Source organism: Procambarus clarkii, chromosome 63 (genome assembly GCF_040958095.1).
Source record: "Procambarus clarkii isolate CNS0578487 chromosome 63, FALCON_Pclarkii_2.0, whole genome shotgun sequence".
NCBI lineage: Eukaryota > Metazoa > Arthropoda > Malacostraca > Decapoda > Cambaridae > Procambarus > Procambarus clarkii.
In genome coordinates this window covers 23,843,261-23,863,002 of record NC_091212.1, presented here as the reverse complement: position 1 = coordinate 23,863,002, position 19,742 = coordinate 23,843,261, and the positions used below count along the sequence as shown (strand labels likewise).

General features: G+C 46.6%; 1 protein-coding gene across 1 annotated transcript; it reads right to left on the bottom strand.

The window, feature by feature from the left end:
• Nucleotides 1–2,223: 2,223 nt before the first annotated feature.
• On the bottom strand, nt 2,224–19,467 carry LOC138354553 (uncharacterized). Its single transcript, XM_069308917.1, has 3 exons — nt 19,381–19,467; nt 3,658–4,351; nt 2,224–2,249 (listed from the first exon to the last, which is right to left on the bottom strand). The coding sequence occupies exons 1-3, from the start codon at nt 19,465–19,467 to the stop codon at nt 2,224–2,226; spliced, it is 807 nt and encodes a 268-aa protein (XP_069165018.1).
• Between the last annotated feature and the right edge of the window lie 275 nt (nt 19,468–19,742).

The following is a 19,742-nucleotide window of genomic DNA, read 5'->3' as shown; positions in this document are numbered from 1 at the left end:
ATCATTTTCATACTTTTTCTCAGCTTCTCTTCTCACACTAACATACTCCTGTTTACCTGTTTACCTGTTTACCTGTTTACTGCCTCCTGACACTTTTGGGTGGCATAGTCCATTATGTCTTGTACGGACTTAGTTCTGAGTTCAGTGTCCCATGGTATATCCCTTAGAAATTTTCACATCTCATAATTTCCCTTTCGGTACTCCGGCCCTTTGTTTCCCAGTTCTTTTTTTGGAGAGAGATCCCTAGCTCTACCAGGTGCTCAAAGATCAATGCACTGTGAGCACTCATTCCCAAGGGGGCTTCCATCTTAACTTCCCCTTATATCCAACTCATTTAGGGTAAATATCAGATCAAGAATAGCTGGTTCATCCTCTCCTCTCATTCTTGTCGGTCCCTTGACGTACTGGCCTAGAAAGTTCCTTGTTGCCACGTCCAGTAGCTCAGCTCTCCATGTGTCTGGTTCTCCATTTGGATCTCTGTTCTCCACTCTATCTACCCGTGGTTGAAGTCTCCTATGATTAGTAGTCTGGATCCGTTCCTGCTAGCCACAGAAGCTGCTCTCTCCGTTATATTGATGGGGGCCATGTTGTTTCTGTCATATTCCTGTCTGGGTCTTCTGTCGGGAATATGATAGAAACAACTTGGCCACCATCAATATAATAGAGAGAGCAGCAGCTTCTGTAGCTAGCAGAAACGGGTGTGTGTGTGTGTGTGTGTGTGTGTGTGTGTGTGTGTGTGTGTGTGTGTGTGTGTGTGTGTGTGTGTGTGTGTGTGTGTGTGTGTGTAATTACCGAAGTGTAATTACCTAAGTGTAGTTACAGGATGAGAGCAACGCTCGTGGTGTCCCGTCTTCCCAGCACTGTCATATAACGCTTTGAAACTACTGTGTGTGTGTGCGTTTGTGCGTGTGCGTGTGTGTGTGCGTGTGTGTGTGTGCGTGTGTGTGTGTGTGTGTGTGTGTGTGTGTGTGTGTGTGTGTGTGTGTGTGTGTGTGTGTGTGTGTGTGTGTGTGTGTGTGTGTGAAAAATTAGTTAGTTAGAAACAGTTGGTTGACAGTTGAGAGGCGGGCCGAAAGAGCAAAGCTCAACCCCCGCAGCACAACCATGTGAATACACACACACACACACACACACACACACACACACACACACACACACACACACACACACACACACACACACACACACACACATTACCAAACAGCCGAAGTCCCCCCCCCCCCCCCCCCTCGCAAGCACAACTAGGTTATCTTGAGGTTATCTCGAGATGATTTCAAGGCTTAGCGTCCCCGCGGCCCGGTTCTTGACCAGGCTTTTTTTTTGTTACACAGCCCCAGGAAGCAGCCCGTAGCAGCTGTCTGACTCCCAAGTACCTATTTACTGCTAGATAACAGGGGCATCAGAGTGAATGAAACTCTGCCCATGTGTTTCCACCTTCACCGGGGATCGAACCTTGAACCTCAGGACTACGAATCCCGAGCGTTGTCCACTCAGCCGTCAGGTCCCTTCTTCCTTCTGTCAGACTCCCCCAGATGAGTATACAGTTTTATAATATGATTCGAGTTGTCTTGTTTTACGAATTAGGAGAATTGTTTTCCTTGTACCCCATCTTCTCTTCTCCCATCTCCTCGCCAACCACTTGGGCTGGACGGTAGAGCGACGGTCTCGCTTCATGCAGGTCGGCGTTCAATGCAGGGCGACCGTCCAAGTGGTTGGGCACCATTCCTTTCCCCCGGCCTATCCCAAATCCTAATCCTGACCCCTTCCAAGTGCTATAGTCGTAATGGCTTGACGCTCTCTCCTGATAGTTCCCTTCCTCCTTCATGTTATCGTCTATTAACTTTTGCTTGGTTTTCGTTATCTTTTTCACTCATTGTTCTTCCTACCTTCCCCTCTCTTTTTTTCTCTTTGAAAGAGAGACCTGGGCACCGCCGGGTACCAGTCTCACCCCTTCCCGTCATCCCCACCCCTGCTCTTACCCCTCCACCCCTCCCCTCACCTTCAACGTACCTTTCTTCTTTCCATCTTCCCTCTTTTTCCCTCATCCGCCCTCCCCTTCTTCCTCCCCTCTTCTACCCTACCTTTCTTCCTCCCTCCCCCTTCTTCCTCTTCAGTACCTTCTCTCCTTCCTCCTCACTCCCCTCTTCTCCCCCTTCTCCTTACTCCCCCGTCCGCCCCCTCCCAGCTCCTACCATCAATAATCAATAACACACTAGGAGCACCTTACACAATTGTTTCATCAATAAACTCTATAATATAGGGGTAAAAATAATTAGTATTATAATATATCGATGCGAACAAAGCTTTCACTTTGCGCTATTATTGCTCTAAAATAATAATTAATAATGAATTCAGAGTTGAGTGGAATAATATTGGAAGATTTCTCGTGGATATAACGTTATCTTGAGGTTATCTTGAGATGATTTCGGGGCTTTTTAGTGTCCCCGCGGCCCGGTCCTCGACCAGGCCTCCACCCCCAGGAAGCAGCCCGTGACAGCTGACTAACACCCAGGTACCTATTTTACTGCTAGGTAACAGGGGCATAGGGTGAAAGAAACTCTGCCCATTGTTTCTCGCCGGCGCCTGGGATCGAACCCAGGACCACAGGATCACAAGTCCCGCGTGCTGTCCGCTCGGCCGACCGGCTCCCCAAGGGGAGCCGTTGGCACAGTGTCACGTTGGCACAGTGCCATTTGGCATTGTTTGACACTAATACCGACCCGCCCATGTTGTGCATGTACCCAACAGCAATATCTGGAAAAAAATTATTGAAGCTAGCTCCAAGCATTTGGCTTGTAACCTCGCGCACATTTCCATCTATATAGATACATCTCAGGAGCATTATGTGTTAGGTAAACAATATGTTTTGTCGTTATCGTAATTTAATTATACTAATTGCATTATTATTCACGACAATAAACTGCCTGTAATTATGGTAATGAGCTGTGGCTGTTAAATATTCCCAAATTATGATATTTAGTATTGCTTGGTCGTTATTAGATTATCTAAAATTAAGTTAATAAAAGGCTCGCGCGGAACCACATTTAATTTTGTCAGAAGAAAATCATGCAATTTTAGTAAAAGGTAAAAAAGAAAAAAAAAATGTTACCCACGTTTGTTATTGGACAAAAATTGTCACGGAAAACGAATGAGGTCATGTCAACTCTGCTGGTGATTGGATGGTGACGTGGGCCAAATCTTGGCTCCTGATTGGTTGATGACTTGGAACAACTCTAAGCTTCAGATTGAATGATGATGTGGGCCAAATCTCGCCAGCTGATTGGTTGACGTGGAACAAACCTTTGCTCCTGATTGGACGGTGATGTGATGCAAACTTTGACGACAGTTCACTTCCCTCCACACCCACCCGCAGGTGTAGGCATAACTGTACCAAATTTTCCCCTACTGAAGTTAGTAGGACAACAGTCCACATCACCCCCCCACCCCCACCCAAGTGTAGGTGGGCCAATCGCTGACCAATCGGTGGGCCAATCGCTGACCAATCGGTGGGCCCATCGCTGACCAATCGGTGGGCCAGGTACTCTTGGTAGCCAAATTGGCTCGTCAGCTTGTCCTAAGAGCCGCGCCCGTCCGCCAAGACGCATTCATAGATGGTGTGTATAATTTAGCAAAATCTGCGAAATATAACATATTTACTGAGGAATATCGATGCCATATCAGTGCCGATGTAAGTGTCGGGGTACTGGGGGAGTGTCGGGGGTACTGGGGGAGTGTCGGGGGTACTGGGGGAGTGTCGGGGTACTGGGGGAGTGTCGGGGGTACTGGGGGAGTGTCGGGGGTACTGGGGGAGTGTCGGGGTACTGGGAGAGTGTCGGGGGTACTGGGAGAGTGTCGGGGTACTGGGGGAGTGTCGGGGTACTGGGGGAGTGTCGGGGTACTGGAGGAGTGTCGGGGGGTACTGGGGGAGTGTCGGGGTACTGGGTGAGTGTCTGGGTACAGGGGGAGTGTCGGGGGTACTGGGGGAGTGTCGGGGGTACTGGAGGAGTGTCGGGGGTACTGGAGGAGTGTCGGGGGTACTGGAGGAGTGTCGGGGGTACTGGAGGAGTGTCGGGGGTACTGGAGGAGTGTCGGGGGTACTGGGGGAGTGTCGGGGTACTGGGGGAGTGTCGGGGTACTGGGTGAGTGTCTGGGGTACTGGGTGAGTGTCGGGGTACTGGGTGAGTGTCTGGGTACTGGGGGAGTGTCGGGGGTACTGGGGGAGTGTCGGGGGTACTGGAGGAGTGTCGGGGGTACTGGAGGAGTGTCGGGGGTACTGGAGGAGTGTCGGGGGTACTGGAGGAGTGTCGGGGGTACTGGAGGAGTGTCGGGGTACTGGGGGAGTGTCGGGGTACTGGGGGAGTGTCGGGGTACTGGGTGAGTGTCTGGGGTACTGGGGGAGTGTCGGGGTACTGGGTGAGTGTCGGGGTACTGGGTGAGTGTCTGGGTACTGGGGGAGTGTCGGGGGTACTGGGGGAGTGTCGGGGGTACTGGGGAAGTGTCGGGGTACTGAGAGAGTGTCGGGGTACTGGGGGAGTGTCGGGGTACTGGGGGAGTGTCGGGGTACTGGGGGAGTGTCGGGGTACTGGGAGAGTGTCGGGGTACTGGGAGAGTGCCGGGGTACTGGGGGAGTGTCGGGGCACTGGAGGAGTGTCGGGGTACTGGAGGAGTGTCGGGGGTACTGGGGGAGTGTCGGGGGGGTACTGGGAGAGTGTCGGGGGGGGGGGGGTACTGGGAGAGTGTCGGGGGGGGTACTGGGAGAGTGTCGGGGGGTACTGGGAGAGTATCGGGGGGTACTGGGAGAGTGTCGGGGGGTACTGGGAGAGTATCGGGGGGTACTGGGAGAGTATCGGGGGGTACTGGGAGAGTATCGGGGGGTACTAGGAGAGTGTCGGGGGGTACTGGGGGAGTATCGGGGGTACTGGTAGAGTATCGAGGGTACTGGGAAAGTATCGGGGGGTACTGGGAGAGTGTCGGGGGTACTGGTAGAGTATCGGGGGTACTGGGAGAGTGTCGGGGGTACTGGGGGAGTGTCGGGGGTACTGGGGGAGTGTCGGGGGGTACTGGGTGAGTGTCGGGGTTTACTGGGGGAGTGTCGGGGGTACTGGGTGAGTGTCAGGGTACTGGGGGAGTGCCGGGGGTACTGGGGGAGTGTCGGGGGGTACTGGGGGAGTGTCGGGGTACTGGGAGAGTGTCGGGGTACTGGGGGAGTGTCGGGGTACTGGGGGAGTGTCGGGGTACTGGGAGAGTGTCGGGGGGTACTGGGAGAGTGTCGGGGGGGTACTGGGAGAGTGTTGGGGGGGGGTACTGGGAGAGTGTCGGGGGGGGGGGTACTGGGAGAGTGTCGGGGGTACTGGGAGAGTGTCGGGGGGTACTGGGAGAGTATCGGGGGTACTGGGAGAGTATCGGGGGGTACTGGGAGAGTGTCGGGGGGTACTGGGGGAGTATCGGGGGTACTGGGAGAGTATCGGGGGGTACTGGGAGAGTGTCGGGGGTACTGGGAGAGTATCGGGGGTACTGGCAGAGTATCGGGGGTACTGGAAGAGTATCGGGGGTACTGGGTGAGTATCGGGGGGTACTGGGAGAGTATCGGGGGTACTGGTAGAGTATCGGGGGTACTGGGGGAGTGTCGGAGTACTGGGGGAGTGTCGGGGTACTGGGAGGAGTGTCGGGGTACTGGGAGAGTATCGGGGGTACTGGAAGAGTATCGGGGGTACTGGGGAAGTGTCGGGGTACTGGGCGAGTGTCGGGGTGTACTGGGTGAGTGTCGGGGTGTACTGGGTGAGTATCGGGGGTACTGGGAGAGTATCGGGGGTACTGGGAGAGTGTCGGGGGTACTGGGGGAGTGTCGGGGTACTGGGAGGAGTGTCGGGGTACTGGGAGAGTATCGGGGGTACTGGAAGAGTATCGGGGGTACTGGGGAAGTGTCGGGGTACTGGGTGAGTGTCGGGGTGTACTGGGTGAGTGTCGGGGTGTACTGGGTGAGTGTCGGGGTGTACTGGGTGAGTGTCGGGGTGTACTGGGAGAGTGTCGGGGGTACTGGGGGAGTGTCGGAGTACTGGGGGAGTGTCGGGGTACTGGGAGAGTATCGGGGGTACTGGAAGAGTATCGGGGGTACTGGGTGAGTATCGGGGTGTACTGGGTGAGTATCGGGGGTACTGGGGAGTAACGGGTACAACGAGTAACAGAAACACAAAAACTCATATTATTTTAATCAGTTCCAGCGTGTGGCGAGGCTTGGACATATTGTATATGCCTGATATAGAATTATTTTTTTAAACCGCCAGCTGACTGTTCTAATATTTTTAATATTGTATAACGGTTTGGTGGTGGTAGAGAGGGGGGGGGACAAGAAAGATTGGGGGGGGGTGAATGGAGCTTTTTGTTAGATTGGGTCTGAATGGTGGGGGGGGGGGAAGAGAATAGAGGGGGGGGGGCAGTTGACGGGTGGAAGTAGGGTGTTAAGAGATTTCTGATTAGTGGGGGAACTGATATAGGGGGGATGGTTGGGGTGGTTGTTGTTATAGAGACTGGTAGAGGTCTCTGCGCAGGTCTTGGAAGAGACGACTCGGGGGGGGGGGAGGGGGGGAGGGGGTGGTAGGGGTTGAGGTAAAGTAAGGTAATTATTAGAAGAAAGCGCTAAGCTATTGTGACTATGTAACACTTGGGGGGGGGGCGATATGAGGATAAGGATTTGGGATAGGGTAGAGGGAAGGAATGGAGCCCAACCACTGGGACGGTCGGGGATTGAACGCCGACCTGCTGTGATTAGATATATATACAAATATTGATTTTATCATAATCAAGATCTAAGGAGTCCACGAAACGATAACTCATACTTGGGGAAAATATTAAAGAAACGCTAACCCTGAAAATATTAGGAAAAGACCCAATCTGGGAAAAGTTTGCGTGAGAAGCAGTTTGGGTTATTCACTGTTGCCAAAAATTCACGACATTACCAACTCGTAAACAATGAAACATATAACAAATCAGGTTTGAATGTGTTGCATATATATATATATATCTATCACTAAGAACTCTTTGACCCGACCAGGATTCGAACCCATGACGTCCAGGATCACCCCCCCCCCCCAAACGTATACAGTACCGTGACTATCGTACCATTAGACGATCAATGGTGCGGTGGTCACGGTACTGTGTACGTTTGGGGGTGATCCTCGTCGGGTCATATTTCTTCATTATAATAAATATATATATATATATATATATATATATATATATATATATATATATATATATATATATGTATATATATATATATATATATATATATATATATATATATATATATATTATAATGTGTGTGTGTTGTTGAATATGATCGAAAGGGTAAGATTAATGATTCTAACTCCAATCTTCTCAATATTCCTTAGGGTTTTTCTTCACTGTCGGGGGTAATTGAAACATTAATTCTCCAAAGTTCATTTTCTCATTTTTTTTATGGTCTGACGCGTAAAAGCGTTCCGCAAGGACTTCTCACATCTTCCAAGACTGGTTTTTACACACATCATTTCATGCATATATTAGTTTTTGGGCGAGGTGACAAAAGACAAAACTCGTAACAATGAGAATATTGCATATTTGCTGCTTCTATATTGCTATATTGCTCTTGCGGCTTCTATATTGGTTCGGGGACTTGAAGTGGGTAGAATATAGTTGTGTTAATTGGCTGTTGATTGTTGGTGTTGACTTTTTGATGTGTAGTGCCTCGCTGATGTCGAGTCTTCTGCTATCGCTGTATCTATTGATGATTTCTGTGTTGCTTGTTAAGATTTCTCTGGTGATGGTCTGGTTGTGAGAGGAGATTATATGTTCCTTGATGGAGCCCTGTTGTTTGTGCATTGTTAATCACCTAGAAAGAGATGTTGTTGTCTTGCCTACATACTGAGATCTTTTGGGGCTGACAGTCCCCAAGTGGGCATGTGAAGGCATAGACGACGTTGGTTTCTTTCAAGGCGTTCCGTTTGGTGTCTGGAGAATTTTTCATGAGTAGTTTGGCCGTTTATTGTTTTTGTAGTAAATTGCCAATTGAATCTTCTGATTTTTTTCTGTAGGGATAACGTTCCTATTAATAGTATCTTTCAGGACATTTTCCTCCGTTTTATGAGCCGTCGAAAAGAAGTTCCTGTAAAACAGTCTAATAGGGGGTACAGGTCTTGTGATAGTTGACTCTTCAGAGGTTGCATGGCGTTTCACATTTCTTTTTATGACGTCTTCAACATAACCGTTAGAGAAGTTTTAATAATATACATCTGGAAGATACTGGAGGGCCAGGTACCAAATCTACACAGAAAAATAACAACGTATTGGAGTGAACGATATGGAAGAAAATGTAGAATGGAACCAGTGAAGAGCAGAGGTGCCATAGGCACAATCAGAGAACACTGTATAAACATCAGAGGTCCGCGGTTGTTCAACGTCCTCCCAGCAAGCATAAGAAATATTGCCGGAACAACCGTGGACATTTTCAAGAGGAAACTAGATTTATTCCTCCAAGGAGTGCCGGACCAACCGGGCTGTGGTGGGTATGTGGGCCTGCGGGCCGCTCCAAGCAACAGTCTAGTGGACCAAACTCTCACAAGTCAAGCCTGGCCTCGGGCCGGGCTTGGGGAGTAGAAGAACTCCCAGAACCCCATCAACCAGGTATCAACCAGGTAACCAGAAGTCATTGTTGACTAGGACCTGCCTTACCCTACAGAGTTCTTCATCGACTTGCTTCCATCCTGCTTCCACACTGCAGTCTACACTAAACACTAAGGAAACAAACATAGGAATGGGCCTCAATGCCAATAGTGACTGCCCAGACAGGTACAAGAGTGTTGTCAACGGTTATGTCGACCGGGCTCTCAGCCACAGCTCAGGATGGAAGCAAGTCGATTAAGAACTCTGTAGGGTAAGGCAGGTCCTATTCAACAATGGCTTCTCTAATGGTTTTTTTTAAAGGCATAAAAAACAAGATCAAACGCCATGCAACCTCCGAAAAGAGTCAACTACACAACACTTATACCCCCTATTAGACTATTTTACTGGATCTTTTCGACGGTTCATAAAACGGTGGAAAGGGTCCTGAAAGACATTATTGATAGAAACCTTATCCCTACAGACCAAAATAAGACAATACAATTGACAATCTACTACAAAAAACAAAAAACGGCCAATCTACTCTTGAAAAACTCCTCAGACACCAAACAGAATGCCTTAAAGGAAACCAATGTCGTCTATGCCTTCACATGCCCACTTGGGGACGGTAAGCCCCAAAGAACTCAGTATATAGGCAAGACAACAACGTCTCTTCCTAGGCGATTAACTATGCACAAACAACAGGGCTCCATCAAGGAACATATAATCTCGTTTCACAACCAGACCATCACCAGAGAAATCTTAACAAGCAAGACAGAAATCATCGATAAATACAGCGATAGCAGGAGACTCGACATCAGCGAGGCACTACACATCAAAAAGTCAACACCAGCAATCAACAGCCAATTAATGCACAACTATATTCTACCCACTTCAAGACCCCGAACCAATATGGAAGCAGCAAGAAGAAATATGAGCCAATAGGCCTTCTGCAGTTACTTCCATTCTTATGTTCTCATATCCAAGTTATACCCATTGTTTCGTGTTCTGTCGTCTGTTTCACCTCACCCAAAACTTTTGTACCATATCACCTCACCCAAATACGAGTATAAGTATGAATGTATTTTGTATGTAAATTAAGTCTTTGAAAATGTAATAAGGACTCACGAAACGCGTTCAGGCGTCAGACGAGGAATAAAAAGAATGAATTTTGGAGAGTTATTTTATCAATTACCCTTGACAGTGAAGAACAACGTAAGAAATATTGAGAAGATTCCTGTTAGAATTATTAATCTTACCCTTTCGGTCATATACAACAACATACACACATTATATATATATATATATATATATATATATATATATATATATATATATATATATATATATATATAATTTAATAATAATACGAGGAAACGATCATGCCGAACACCGAGGTCTCCTGTTAAGATTTCCAAGCTTCCTCGTATATTATTGTTGAGATAATTATACAGGCCGGCTTGTATTCCTGGTGGTGGGAGGGGGTAATCTGCGCCTCGCTCTTCACGATGTGATGGTTGGAGCCGGCTACCTGTCTGTCAGGCAAGCACGCTATGCACGCACACGCACACACGCATGATGGACTACATCACACAGAAGTGTCAGGAGGCAGAAAACAGGTTTATCACGGCCCAGATGGAAAAAAAATGAAAAGCAAAAGGCGAATCCGTGGTTCAGTCAGGCATGTAAGGAAGCAAGACACCTAAGCACAGGGGGCATGGTAAAACTATAGAAATAACAGGACACCAGAGAGCAGAGAGAGAGAGAGATAACAGAGGGCCAGAAATGGGTACTTCAGTGTGAAGAAAGAAGCAGAGAGAGAGTTTAAAAATGACATAGCAAATAAAGACAAAACCCAACCAAAACTGCTATACAGCCACATCAGGAAGAAAACACCATTGAAAGAACAGCTGATAAAACTGGAAAAGGAAGAATATGGGTAGACAGAGAATGACAAAAAGATGTGTGAAGAACTCAACAAGAGATTCCATGAGGTCTTCACAATAGAGCAAGGGGACGTCCTTGATTAAAGAGAGGTCTCAAATCAAGCAGACTTGGAAGATATTGAAATTACCACAGATGAGGTTAGGATTTATTTGCTTGTTCTAGAAGTGACTAAGGCTGATGTACCTGATGGAATCTCATCATGGATGCTAAAAGATGGGACAAGAGCACTTTGCGTTCCACTATCTATGGACTATAACAAGTCACAGGAAATGAGAGACTTAACAGAGAGTTGAAGACGGCTAACATAATCCCAATCTACAAAAAGGGGGATAGGCAGGAGGCCCTAAACTACAGGCTGGTGTCCTTAACTTGTATACCAAGCAAGGTGATATAGAAGATTGTGAGAAAAAGCCCGGTAGCACATCTGGAGAGAAGGAACTTTGTAACACGCCACCAGCATGGGTTCAGGGAAGGCAAGTCGTGTCTCACAAGTTTAATAAAATTCTATGCCCAAGCAACAAGCATTATGCAAGAAAGAGAAGGATGGGCAGACTGCACTTTCTTGGACTGTCAGAAAGCTTTTGACACAGTATCCCATAAGAGACTGTTACTCCAGCTTGTTTCTTAAACTTAAGTGGTAAGGTGATTCCAATAGATAAGTATCTAAACAACAGAAAGCAGAGAGTTACTGTGAGGGGTGAGACGTCAGACTGGCGTGATGTCACCAGCGGAGTCCCGCAGGGGTCTGTACTCGGACCAATCTTATTTCTGATATATGTATACCTTGAGTTGATTTCGGGGCTTAGCGTCCCCGCGGCCCAGTCATCGCCTAGGCCTCCTCGTTGCTGGACTGGTCAACCAGGCTGTTGGACGCGGCTGCTCGCAGCCTGACGTATGAGTCACAGATTGGTTGATACGTGAATGATCTTCCAGAAGGTATAGACTAATTCTTCTCAATATTTGCCTATGATGTAAACAAACATGAAGCTACAGGATGACCTGGACAAACCGAATGGTCCAATAAATGGCTACAAGAGTTTAACTCGAGCATGTGCAAAGTGGTGAAGATAGGCGTAGGGAGCAGGAGGCCAAACACAAGGTACCAGCTGGGAGCTGTAATGACTCCATCAGGAATCATTACGAGAGAAAGATCTGGGGGTTGATATCACACCAGACCTGTTCCCAGACGCCCCACATCAAAAGAATAACATCAGCGGCGTATGCAAGGCTGGCGAACATTAAGAACTGCCTTCAGAAACTTGTGTATGGAATCATTCAGAACCTTGTATACCTTATATGTCAGAACAATACTGAAATATGCGGCTCCAGCCTGAAGTCCACATCTAGTCAAACACAAAACAAAGTTAGAAAATGTTCGGAGGTATGCCACCTGGCTAGTCCCCGAGTTGAGAGGAATGAGCTATGAGGAAAGATTACTGGAACTGAACTTCACGACACTGGAACACAATGTTAGGAGAGTCATGATCACTACCAACAAAATTCTCAGATAAATTGACAGGGTAGATGAATATAAACACTTTAACATGGGTAGTATGCGAACAAGGGGACACGGGGAAACTAAGTAACCAAATGAGCCACAGGGATATTAGAAAGATCTTTTTCAGTGTCAGAGTGATTAACAGATGGAATGAATTAAGTAGTGATGTGGTGAAGGCTGACTCCATACACAGTTTCAAATGTAGATATGATAGAGCCCAGTAGGCTCAGGAATCTGTACACCAGTTGATTGCTGGTTGAGAGATGGGACCAAAGAGCCAGAGCTCAACCCCCGCAAACACAACTAGGTGATTACAACTAACCAAGTACACACACACACACACACACACACACACACACACACACACACACACACACACACACACCACACCATACACCACACCATACACCACACCATACACCACACCATACACCACACCATACACCACACCATACACCACACCATACACCACACCACACACCACACCACACACCACACACCACACCACACCATACACCACACCATACACCACACCACACCATACACCACACCACACACCACACACACACCACACACATACACCACACATACACCACACATACACCACACATACACCACACATACACCACACATACACCACACTATACACACACGCCACACCACACACACCACACACACGCCACACCACACACACCACACACACGCCACACCACACACACGCCACACCACACACACGCCACACCACACACACGCCACACCACACACACGCCACACCACACACACGCCACACCACACACACGCCACACCACACACACGCCACACCACACACACGCCACACCACACACACGCCACACCACACACACGCCACACCACACACACGCCACACCACACACATGCCACACACATGCCACACACACACACACCACACACACACACACCACACACACACACCACACACACACACACACACACACCCCACACACACACACCACACACACACACACACACACCACACACACACACACACACACACACACACACACACACACACACACACACACACAAACATACACACGCACGTGAAACCTACAAATAATAGGACACTAGTAAGCAGAGAAAGATACCCGAGCGCCAGGAATGAATACCTCAGGGTGAGAAGAGAGGCAGAAAGACAATATGAAAATGACATAGCAAGCAAGGCAAAGACTCAACCTAAATTGCTGCACAGCCACATCAGGAGAAAAACATTAGCGAAGGAACAAGTAATGAAACTGAGGATAGGAGCAGACAAATTCACTACAAACGACAAGGTGTGCGTGGAACTCAATATGAAATTTCAGGAGGTCTTCACAGTAGAGCAAGGGGAAGTCCCAGAGATAGGAGAGGGAAGATCTAACCAGACACCACTAGATGAGTTTGTAATTACCTGTGGTGAGGTGAAGAAGCATCTGCTAGAGTTTGAAATGATAAAGGCGATAGGCCCGGATGGAATCTCAGCATGGATACTGAAGGAAGGAGCTGAAGCTCTGTGTCATCCACTAGCCATTGTAACAAATCACTGGTGACAGGTGAACTGCCAAAAACTTGGAAGACGGCTAATGTAGTCCCGATATTCAAGAAGGGTGATAGGAGGCACTGAACTACAGGCCAGTGTCACAAACTTGCATACCATGCAAAGTGATGGAGAAGATTGTGCGAAAAAACTAGTGGAACATCTGGAGCAGAAGAACATTGTATCAAAACATTAGCATGGGTTCAGGGATAGCAGATCATGCCTCACAGGATTGATTGAATTCTATGACCAGGCAATAAAAATCCGGCAAGTAAGAGAGAGGTGGGCAGACTGCATATTTTTGGAGTGCCAGAAAGCCTTTGACACAGTATCACATAAGAGACTGGTGCATAAACTGGATATGCAGGCAGGAGTGAAATGGAAGATACTCAACTGGATAAAGGTGTACCTAAGCAACAGAAGACAGCGAGTCACTGTGAGGGGGGGTCACACTGTGAGGTCACTCGCCGTCTCAGAGTGGCGAGATGTCACTAGTGGAGTCCCGCAGGGATCGGTTCTTGGATCTATACTGTTCCTGATATATGTAAATGATCTCCCAGAGGGAATAGACTCGTTCCTCTCAATGTTTGCGGACGATGCAAAAATTATGAGGAAGATTTAATCGGAGGAAAATAGTATGAGGATACAAGATAACCTAAACTGAATGAATGGTCCAACAAATGGCTACTAAAGTTCAACACAAGTAAATGCAAGGTAATGAAATTAGGGGGAGGAAATGGGAGACCAGACACTGGATATAGAATGGGAGATAAAGTCCTTCACGAGATGAACAGAGAGAGAGACCTAGGGGGGGGGGGGGTTGATATCGCAACTAACCTGTCTCCTGAAGCCCACATCAAAAGAATAACATCGGTGACGTATGCGAGGCTGGCTAACATCAGAACTGCCTTCAGCAACTTGTGTAAGGAATCTTTCAGAACGTTGTATGCCACGTATGTAAAACCAATCCTGGAGTATGCGGCCCCAGCATGGAGCCCGTACCTTGTCAAGCACAAGACGAAACTGGAAAAAGTTCAGAGGTATGCCACCAGGCTAGTCCCAGAACTAAAAGGCATGAGTTACGAGGAAAGACTGAGGGAATTGCACCTCACGTCGCTGAAAAACAAAAGAGCTCGGGGAAACATGATCACTGCATACAAGATTCTCACGGGAATTGACAGGGTAGACAAGGATGGATTATTTAACACAGGTGGTACACGCACAAGGGGACACTGGTGGAAGCTGAGTACCCAAATGAGCCACAGAGACATTAGAAAGAACTTTTTCAGTGTCAGAGTAGTTAGTAAATGGAATGCACTAGGAAGTGATGTGGTGGAGGCTGACTCCATACACAGTTTTAAATGTAGATATGATAGAGCCCAGTAGGCTCAGGAACCTGTACATCAGTTGATTGACGGGTGAGAAGCGGGACTAAAGAGCCAGAGCTCAACCCCCGCAAGCACAACTAGGTGAGTACACACATACACAGAGACGCAGGGTCCAAGAGCAAATAGCTCGATCCTGCAGGCTCAAATCGTAAATACACACTTCTTTCTCATTTTGATTGCGTAAACTAATTTGATGTCGCAACTAAAACTCGACGCATACGGCAACATGAAAATAAAAATGAATTGTTTATTGGATAAAACTTATGAATCACCTGGTTAGTAAACAAACACAAAGAATCGCCTGATATCGTAGCGAAACCACTGTGATATACTACACATGTAAACAAAACACAATAATCAGCTGATCGTGCAATTACAATTAAACAATCGGCTGACTACTTGAGCTATAAAGACACCATAACTTACAAATTACGTCAGCAGACCTCAGAAACCTGCTAATTACATAAACCCCAAGAATCAGATGATTGGATAAACCCGAGATATCAGTTAAATGCAAACACATTGACAATAATTGTTTACATAAACCAGGTTAGGATATATACTGCAGGAGGAGTACCTCATTTATCAGTAAGTATACTTAGTGATTGGCCAGTAAGGTAATATGGGCCTTGAACCCACCAAAGCACAAGTCTAAACCCTAACACCAACCCAGAGATAACAGGGAGGATTTAAATGTACAATTTACAGTATACAGGTAATGACACAAACTAAAGATATCAACTGATTACATAAAATACTAAAATTGTCTTATGCCTTAACAAGATTTCTTTCCGGGATTACAAGCTAAATATATAATATATATATATTATATATATATATTTGGCTCTGGAGGAACGGAGGAAATAATAGCCAGCTTCTCGTGGGCATAATTAGTACCTGTTAACAGAATTTCGCGTGTCTGGCCTTTCAAGGGGGGGGGGGTAATTAAATCCATATTCGTTTTTTTAATCAAAATATAAAGCATCTATATTTAGCTGCGTGGCGGAACACTCGAAATAATAATTCCGCGAAAATGTAGGCATAAAAAACATTGTCGGTTTTGGGTAAGGGGGGATGAGGGTAGGTAGGTAGGTTTCTAGATTATTGCTTCCCTTACTCTCTCCCTCCCTCGGAGGGTAGAAGACCTACCCTCTGTCTCCTACCCTCTGTCTCCTACCTCTCTTCCCCTTACTACCACCTCCCTCCTACCTCCCGTTCTTATTCCTTCCTTCCTGCCTCTCTTTCATTTTTCTTGCTACTGCCTCTCTCTCCTTCTTCTTCTCTCCCTTGCTCTTATTCCTACCCACTTCCCTATCTGCTGCCTCCCGTCCACCTCTCCCATCCCTCATTCCCCATACCTCCCCTCCCTTCTTCCCCCCTCCCCCTCCCTTACCCACCTCCCCTCCCCCTCCCTTACCCACCTCCCCTCCCTTCCTCCCCCCCCCTCCTCCCCCTCCCTTCCTCCCACCCTTCCCCACCTCCCCTTCCTTCCTCCCTTCCTTCCCCACCTCCCCTTCCTTCCTCCCTCCCTCCCCCCACTCTCCCCCCTTCCCCCCACTCCCTCCCCCTTCCCTCCCCCACTCCCTCCCCCTTCTCTCCCCTCCCTCCCTCCTTCACTTCCCCTCTCTCCCCTCCCTCTCCAGTTCCCCTCCCTTCCCTCCCCTACCTTCCCTACCCGGTATATAACTTCAGTCAATTGGGATGATTACCCTCCTTTTATATAACAAAGAATGTCGTTAAATATGTCTGATGCTGACTGTATGTGTGTCTACACTCACCTAGTTGTTCTTATGGGAGTTGAGCTTAGGCTGTTTGGTCCCGCCTCTCAACTGTCAATCAACTGGCGTGCACACGTGTGTACGTGTGTGTGTGTGTGTGTGTGTGTGTGTGTGTGTGTGTGTGTGTGTGTGTGTGTGTGTGTGTGTGTGTGTGTGTGTGTGTCAGATACTTTCGATTTGGTACCCCGCGGTGCCCGGGTCGACCCCAAAATGTTGCACAGTATGTGTCACGTGTATCAGTGTCATGTGTTTCAGTATGTATCACATCTAAGATAAATCCTCCACAAAAATAAAAGCACAATTTCTCGCGTGGCGACGCGCAAGGCTGGAGACAAAGGGGACGGAACCACGGCGGTGTTTCTATCAAAATTTACATCATTAAAATTTATTCAGCTACAGACAAAGTATGTTGAATAGAAAATGTATTTATTCCCATAATTCCTGCATAATTGTTTACAATATTATAAAGGAAAACATTGTTAGTTTCAAAGTGTGAAGCTGGTATTTTGCAAGTGGCAGAATTGTTGTGGGGGTCGCTTTACTGTGTCATGTGGTGCTCGTTTCAGTGAGGCCAACTCCCGCTCCCTCCCCTGTGAGTAGGGAGGGGAGGGTAAGGCTATTGGGTGAGGCTAGCCACAAGCATCTGGCCTCAAACTTCGCACAGACATTCTAATTTGTAGATATATAGCTGCCAAGATTTGCCACATTCAAGGTATGCGTAGTTGGTTGCAAACTAGTCTATATAACGGTACGAGAAAATATTAAGGCAATGAAGGAGCTCGAACTTGCATCCTGTGACTCCCCAGACACACACACTACCGACTGAACCATGATGACCTCAGTATGGTCCAGTTCATAGTGCAAATGTCTAAGGAATCCAGGGGCGCGTGTTCGATCTCATTTCATAGACCTAATATTCTCTCCTAGAAGCATTACATTGTTATTTTATTGGGCAAATAACTATTTAGTTTTGTTTCGCATAGTTACGTTTAGAGTTACTTTGTATAAACGTTGTTCATTATTATGTGGTGTGATATATGGTATATTATTATAATATATAATAGACAGTATGTGAGTCCCAAAACCTCCGGTCACTCCACCGTCTTGCCCACTCTTTAATTATAGGTAATTTGGAAAATAGTATTTAATAAATTGAATGTTTAATAACGTGGCCTTATCAAAATAATTATTATACAAGTGAATGTCATATTAACTTAATCTGTGTCAATGTTATTTAAAGTAACTTAACCTTACTTAACCCCACTTAACCTTACTTTACCCCACTTAACCTTACTTTACCCCACTTAACCTTACTTTACCCCACTTAACCTTACTTAACGCATCTTAGCCTTACCTAACTTAACCTATTCAGTAATAGTTACGTGTCTGCAACAGCCAAATTTATCTATCATAACAGATGTGTAATAATAATGAATTATAATTACAATAGTTCCAAGAGATTAGAAATAACAAATAGTAAGAACTATTTGTTATATATTTATATATATATATTTGTTATATAGAACTATTTGTTATTTGTTGTTAGTTTGAACTATAACTAAAATAACAAATAGTAAGAACAAATAAAATCCTATACATAAAGTAGCTCACTTAAATTATTTAAATTAATTTTAGATAATATTATAATACGTTCGAGTGCAAATTTATTATAAATTTGTCTCCCTGAAAATAGAGACAGACGAGAGAGAGAGGGGGGAGGGGGGGAGAGAGAGAGAGAGAGGGGGAGGGGAGGGGGAGAGAGAGAGAGAGAGAGGGGGAGGGGAGGGAGAGAGAGAGAGAGAGGGAGGGGAGGGGGAGAGAGAGAGAGAGAGAGAGAGGGAGGGGAGGGGGAGAGAGAGAGAGAGAGAGGGGGAGGGGAGGGAGAGAGAGAGAGAGAGGGAGGGGAGGGGGAGAGAGAGAGAGAGAGAGAGAGAGAGAGAGAGAGAGAGAGAGAGAGAGAGAGAGAGAGGGGAGAGAGAGAGAGAGAGAGAGAGAGATGAATTGTGAATAGAGAGTAATAATGGACATAACACCACCAGACAAGTCAATTTGCCCACAAGTGGGTCCTTCCTCACATTGTCATCTGAATTTCATTAGCAACTCTTGGCTCCTTCGGAAAAAGGAGAAGAAAGTCAAAAGAAAAAAAGGTGTGGAAAAAGAGCGTGAAACTGAGTGAAAGAGAACGAGTGAGAGAGAAAGTAAATGTGAGATGAAGAGTGATAGAAAGTGAGAGGGTAATTACTTTTATCCGCGTTATTCATTAAAATAACGCTAATAGCTCCCAATTAACTTAAAAGTACACATTAACACAGTATATTACGACGCTAATTAACTATAATTTTAACATGAATAACAAGAGGAACAAAACCTAGAAATATGTATTATTATTAGTAATAAACAAGGAACAAGGCAACAGCATTACAGATGCTGATGGGATGCTGAGATGCACTATGCAGCTTCTCTCAGCATCCAAGGCGACGCGTTGCCGCCTCGTGGCTCGTTAATTGCCTCGTTACTACCTCTGCTGTTACCTCAATAGTTGTCAGTCTGTTGTCTCTGCTTGTACCGCCATTCACTTACCGCTGAAGCTCTTCCGGCTAACTCGTCAATATCCCCTAGAAACTTGAGTTTTAATTCCTCACAGATTTCTTTATCGTTTTCTGGCATTTAGTTCGGCTTTCTTCTGCCTTCCAGTCATTTTATTCTCTATGTCTTGACTTTGACCTTGAGCCACGGGTTATGTATCTCCACTAATTTATCCTCCAGTTTTGGTGTTAATACCTGTTCTCAGGCTTTGTGCGTCTCATTTTGACATGTTCAATCATTTCTTGAACTGGCGCGTATGTGTAATTACTTAAGTATAGTTACAAGATGAGAGCTACGCTCGTGGTGTCCCGTCTTCCCAGCACTCTTTGTCATATAACGCTTTGAAATTACTAACA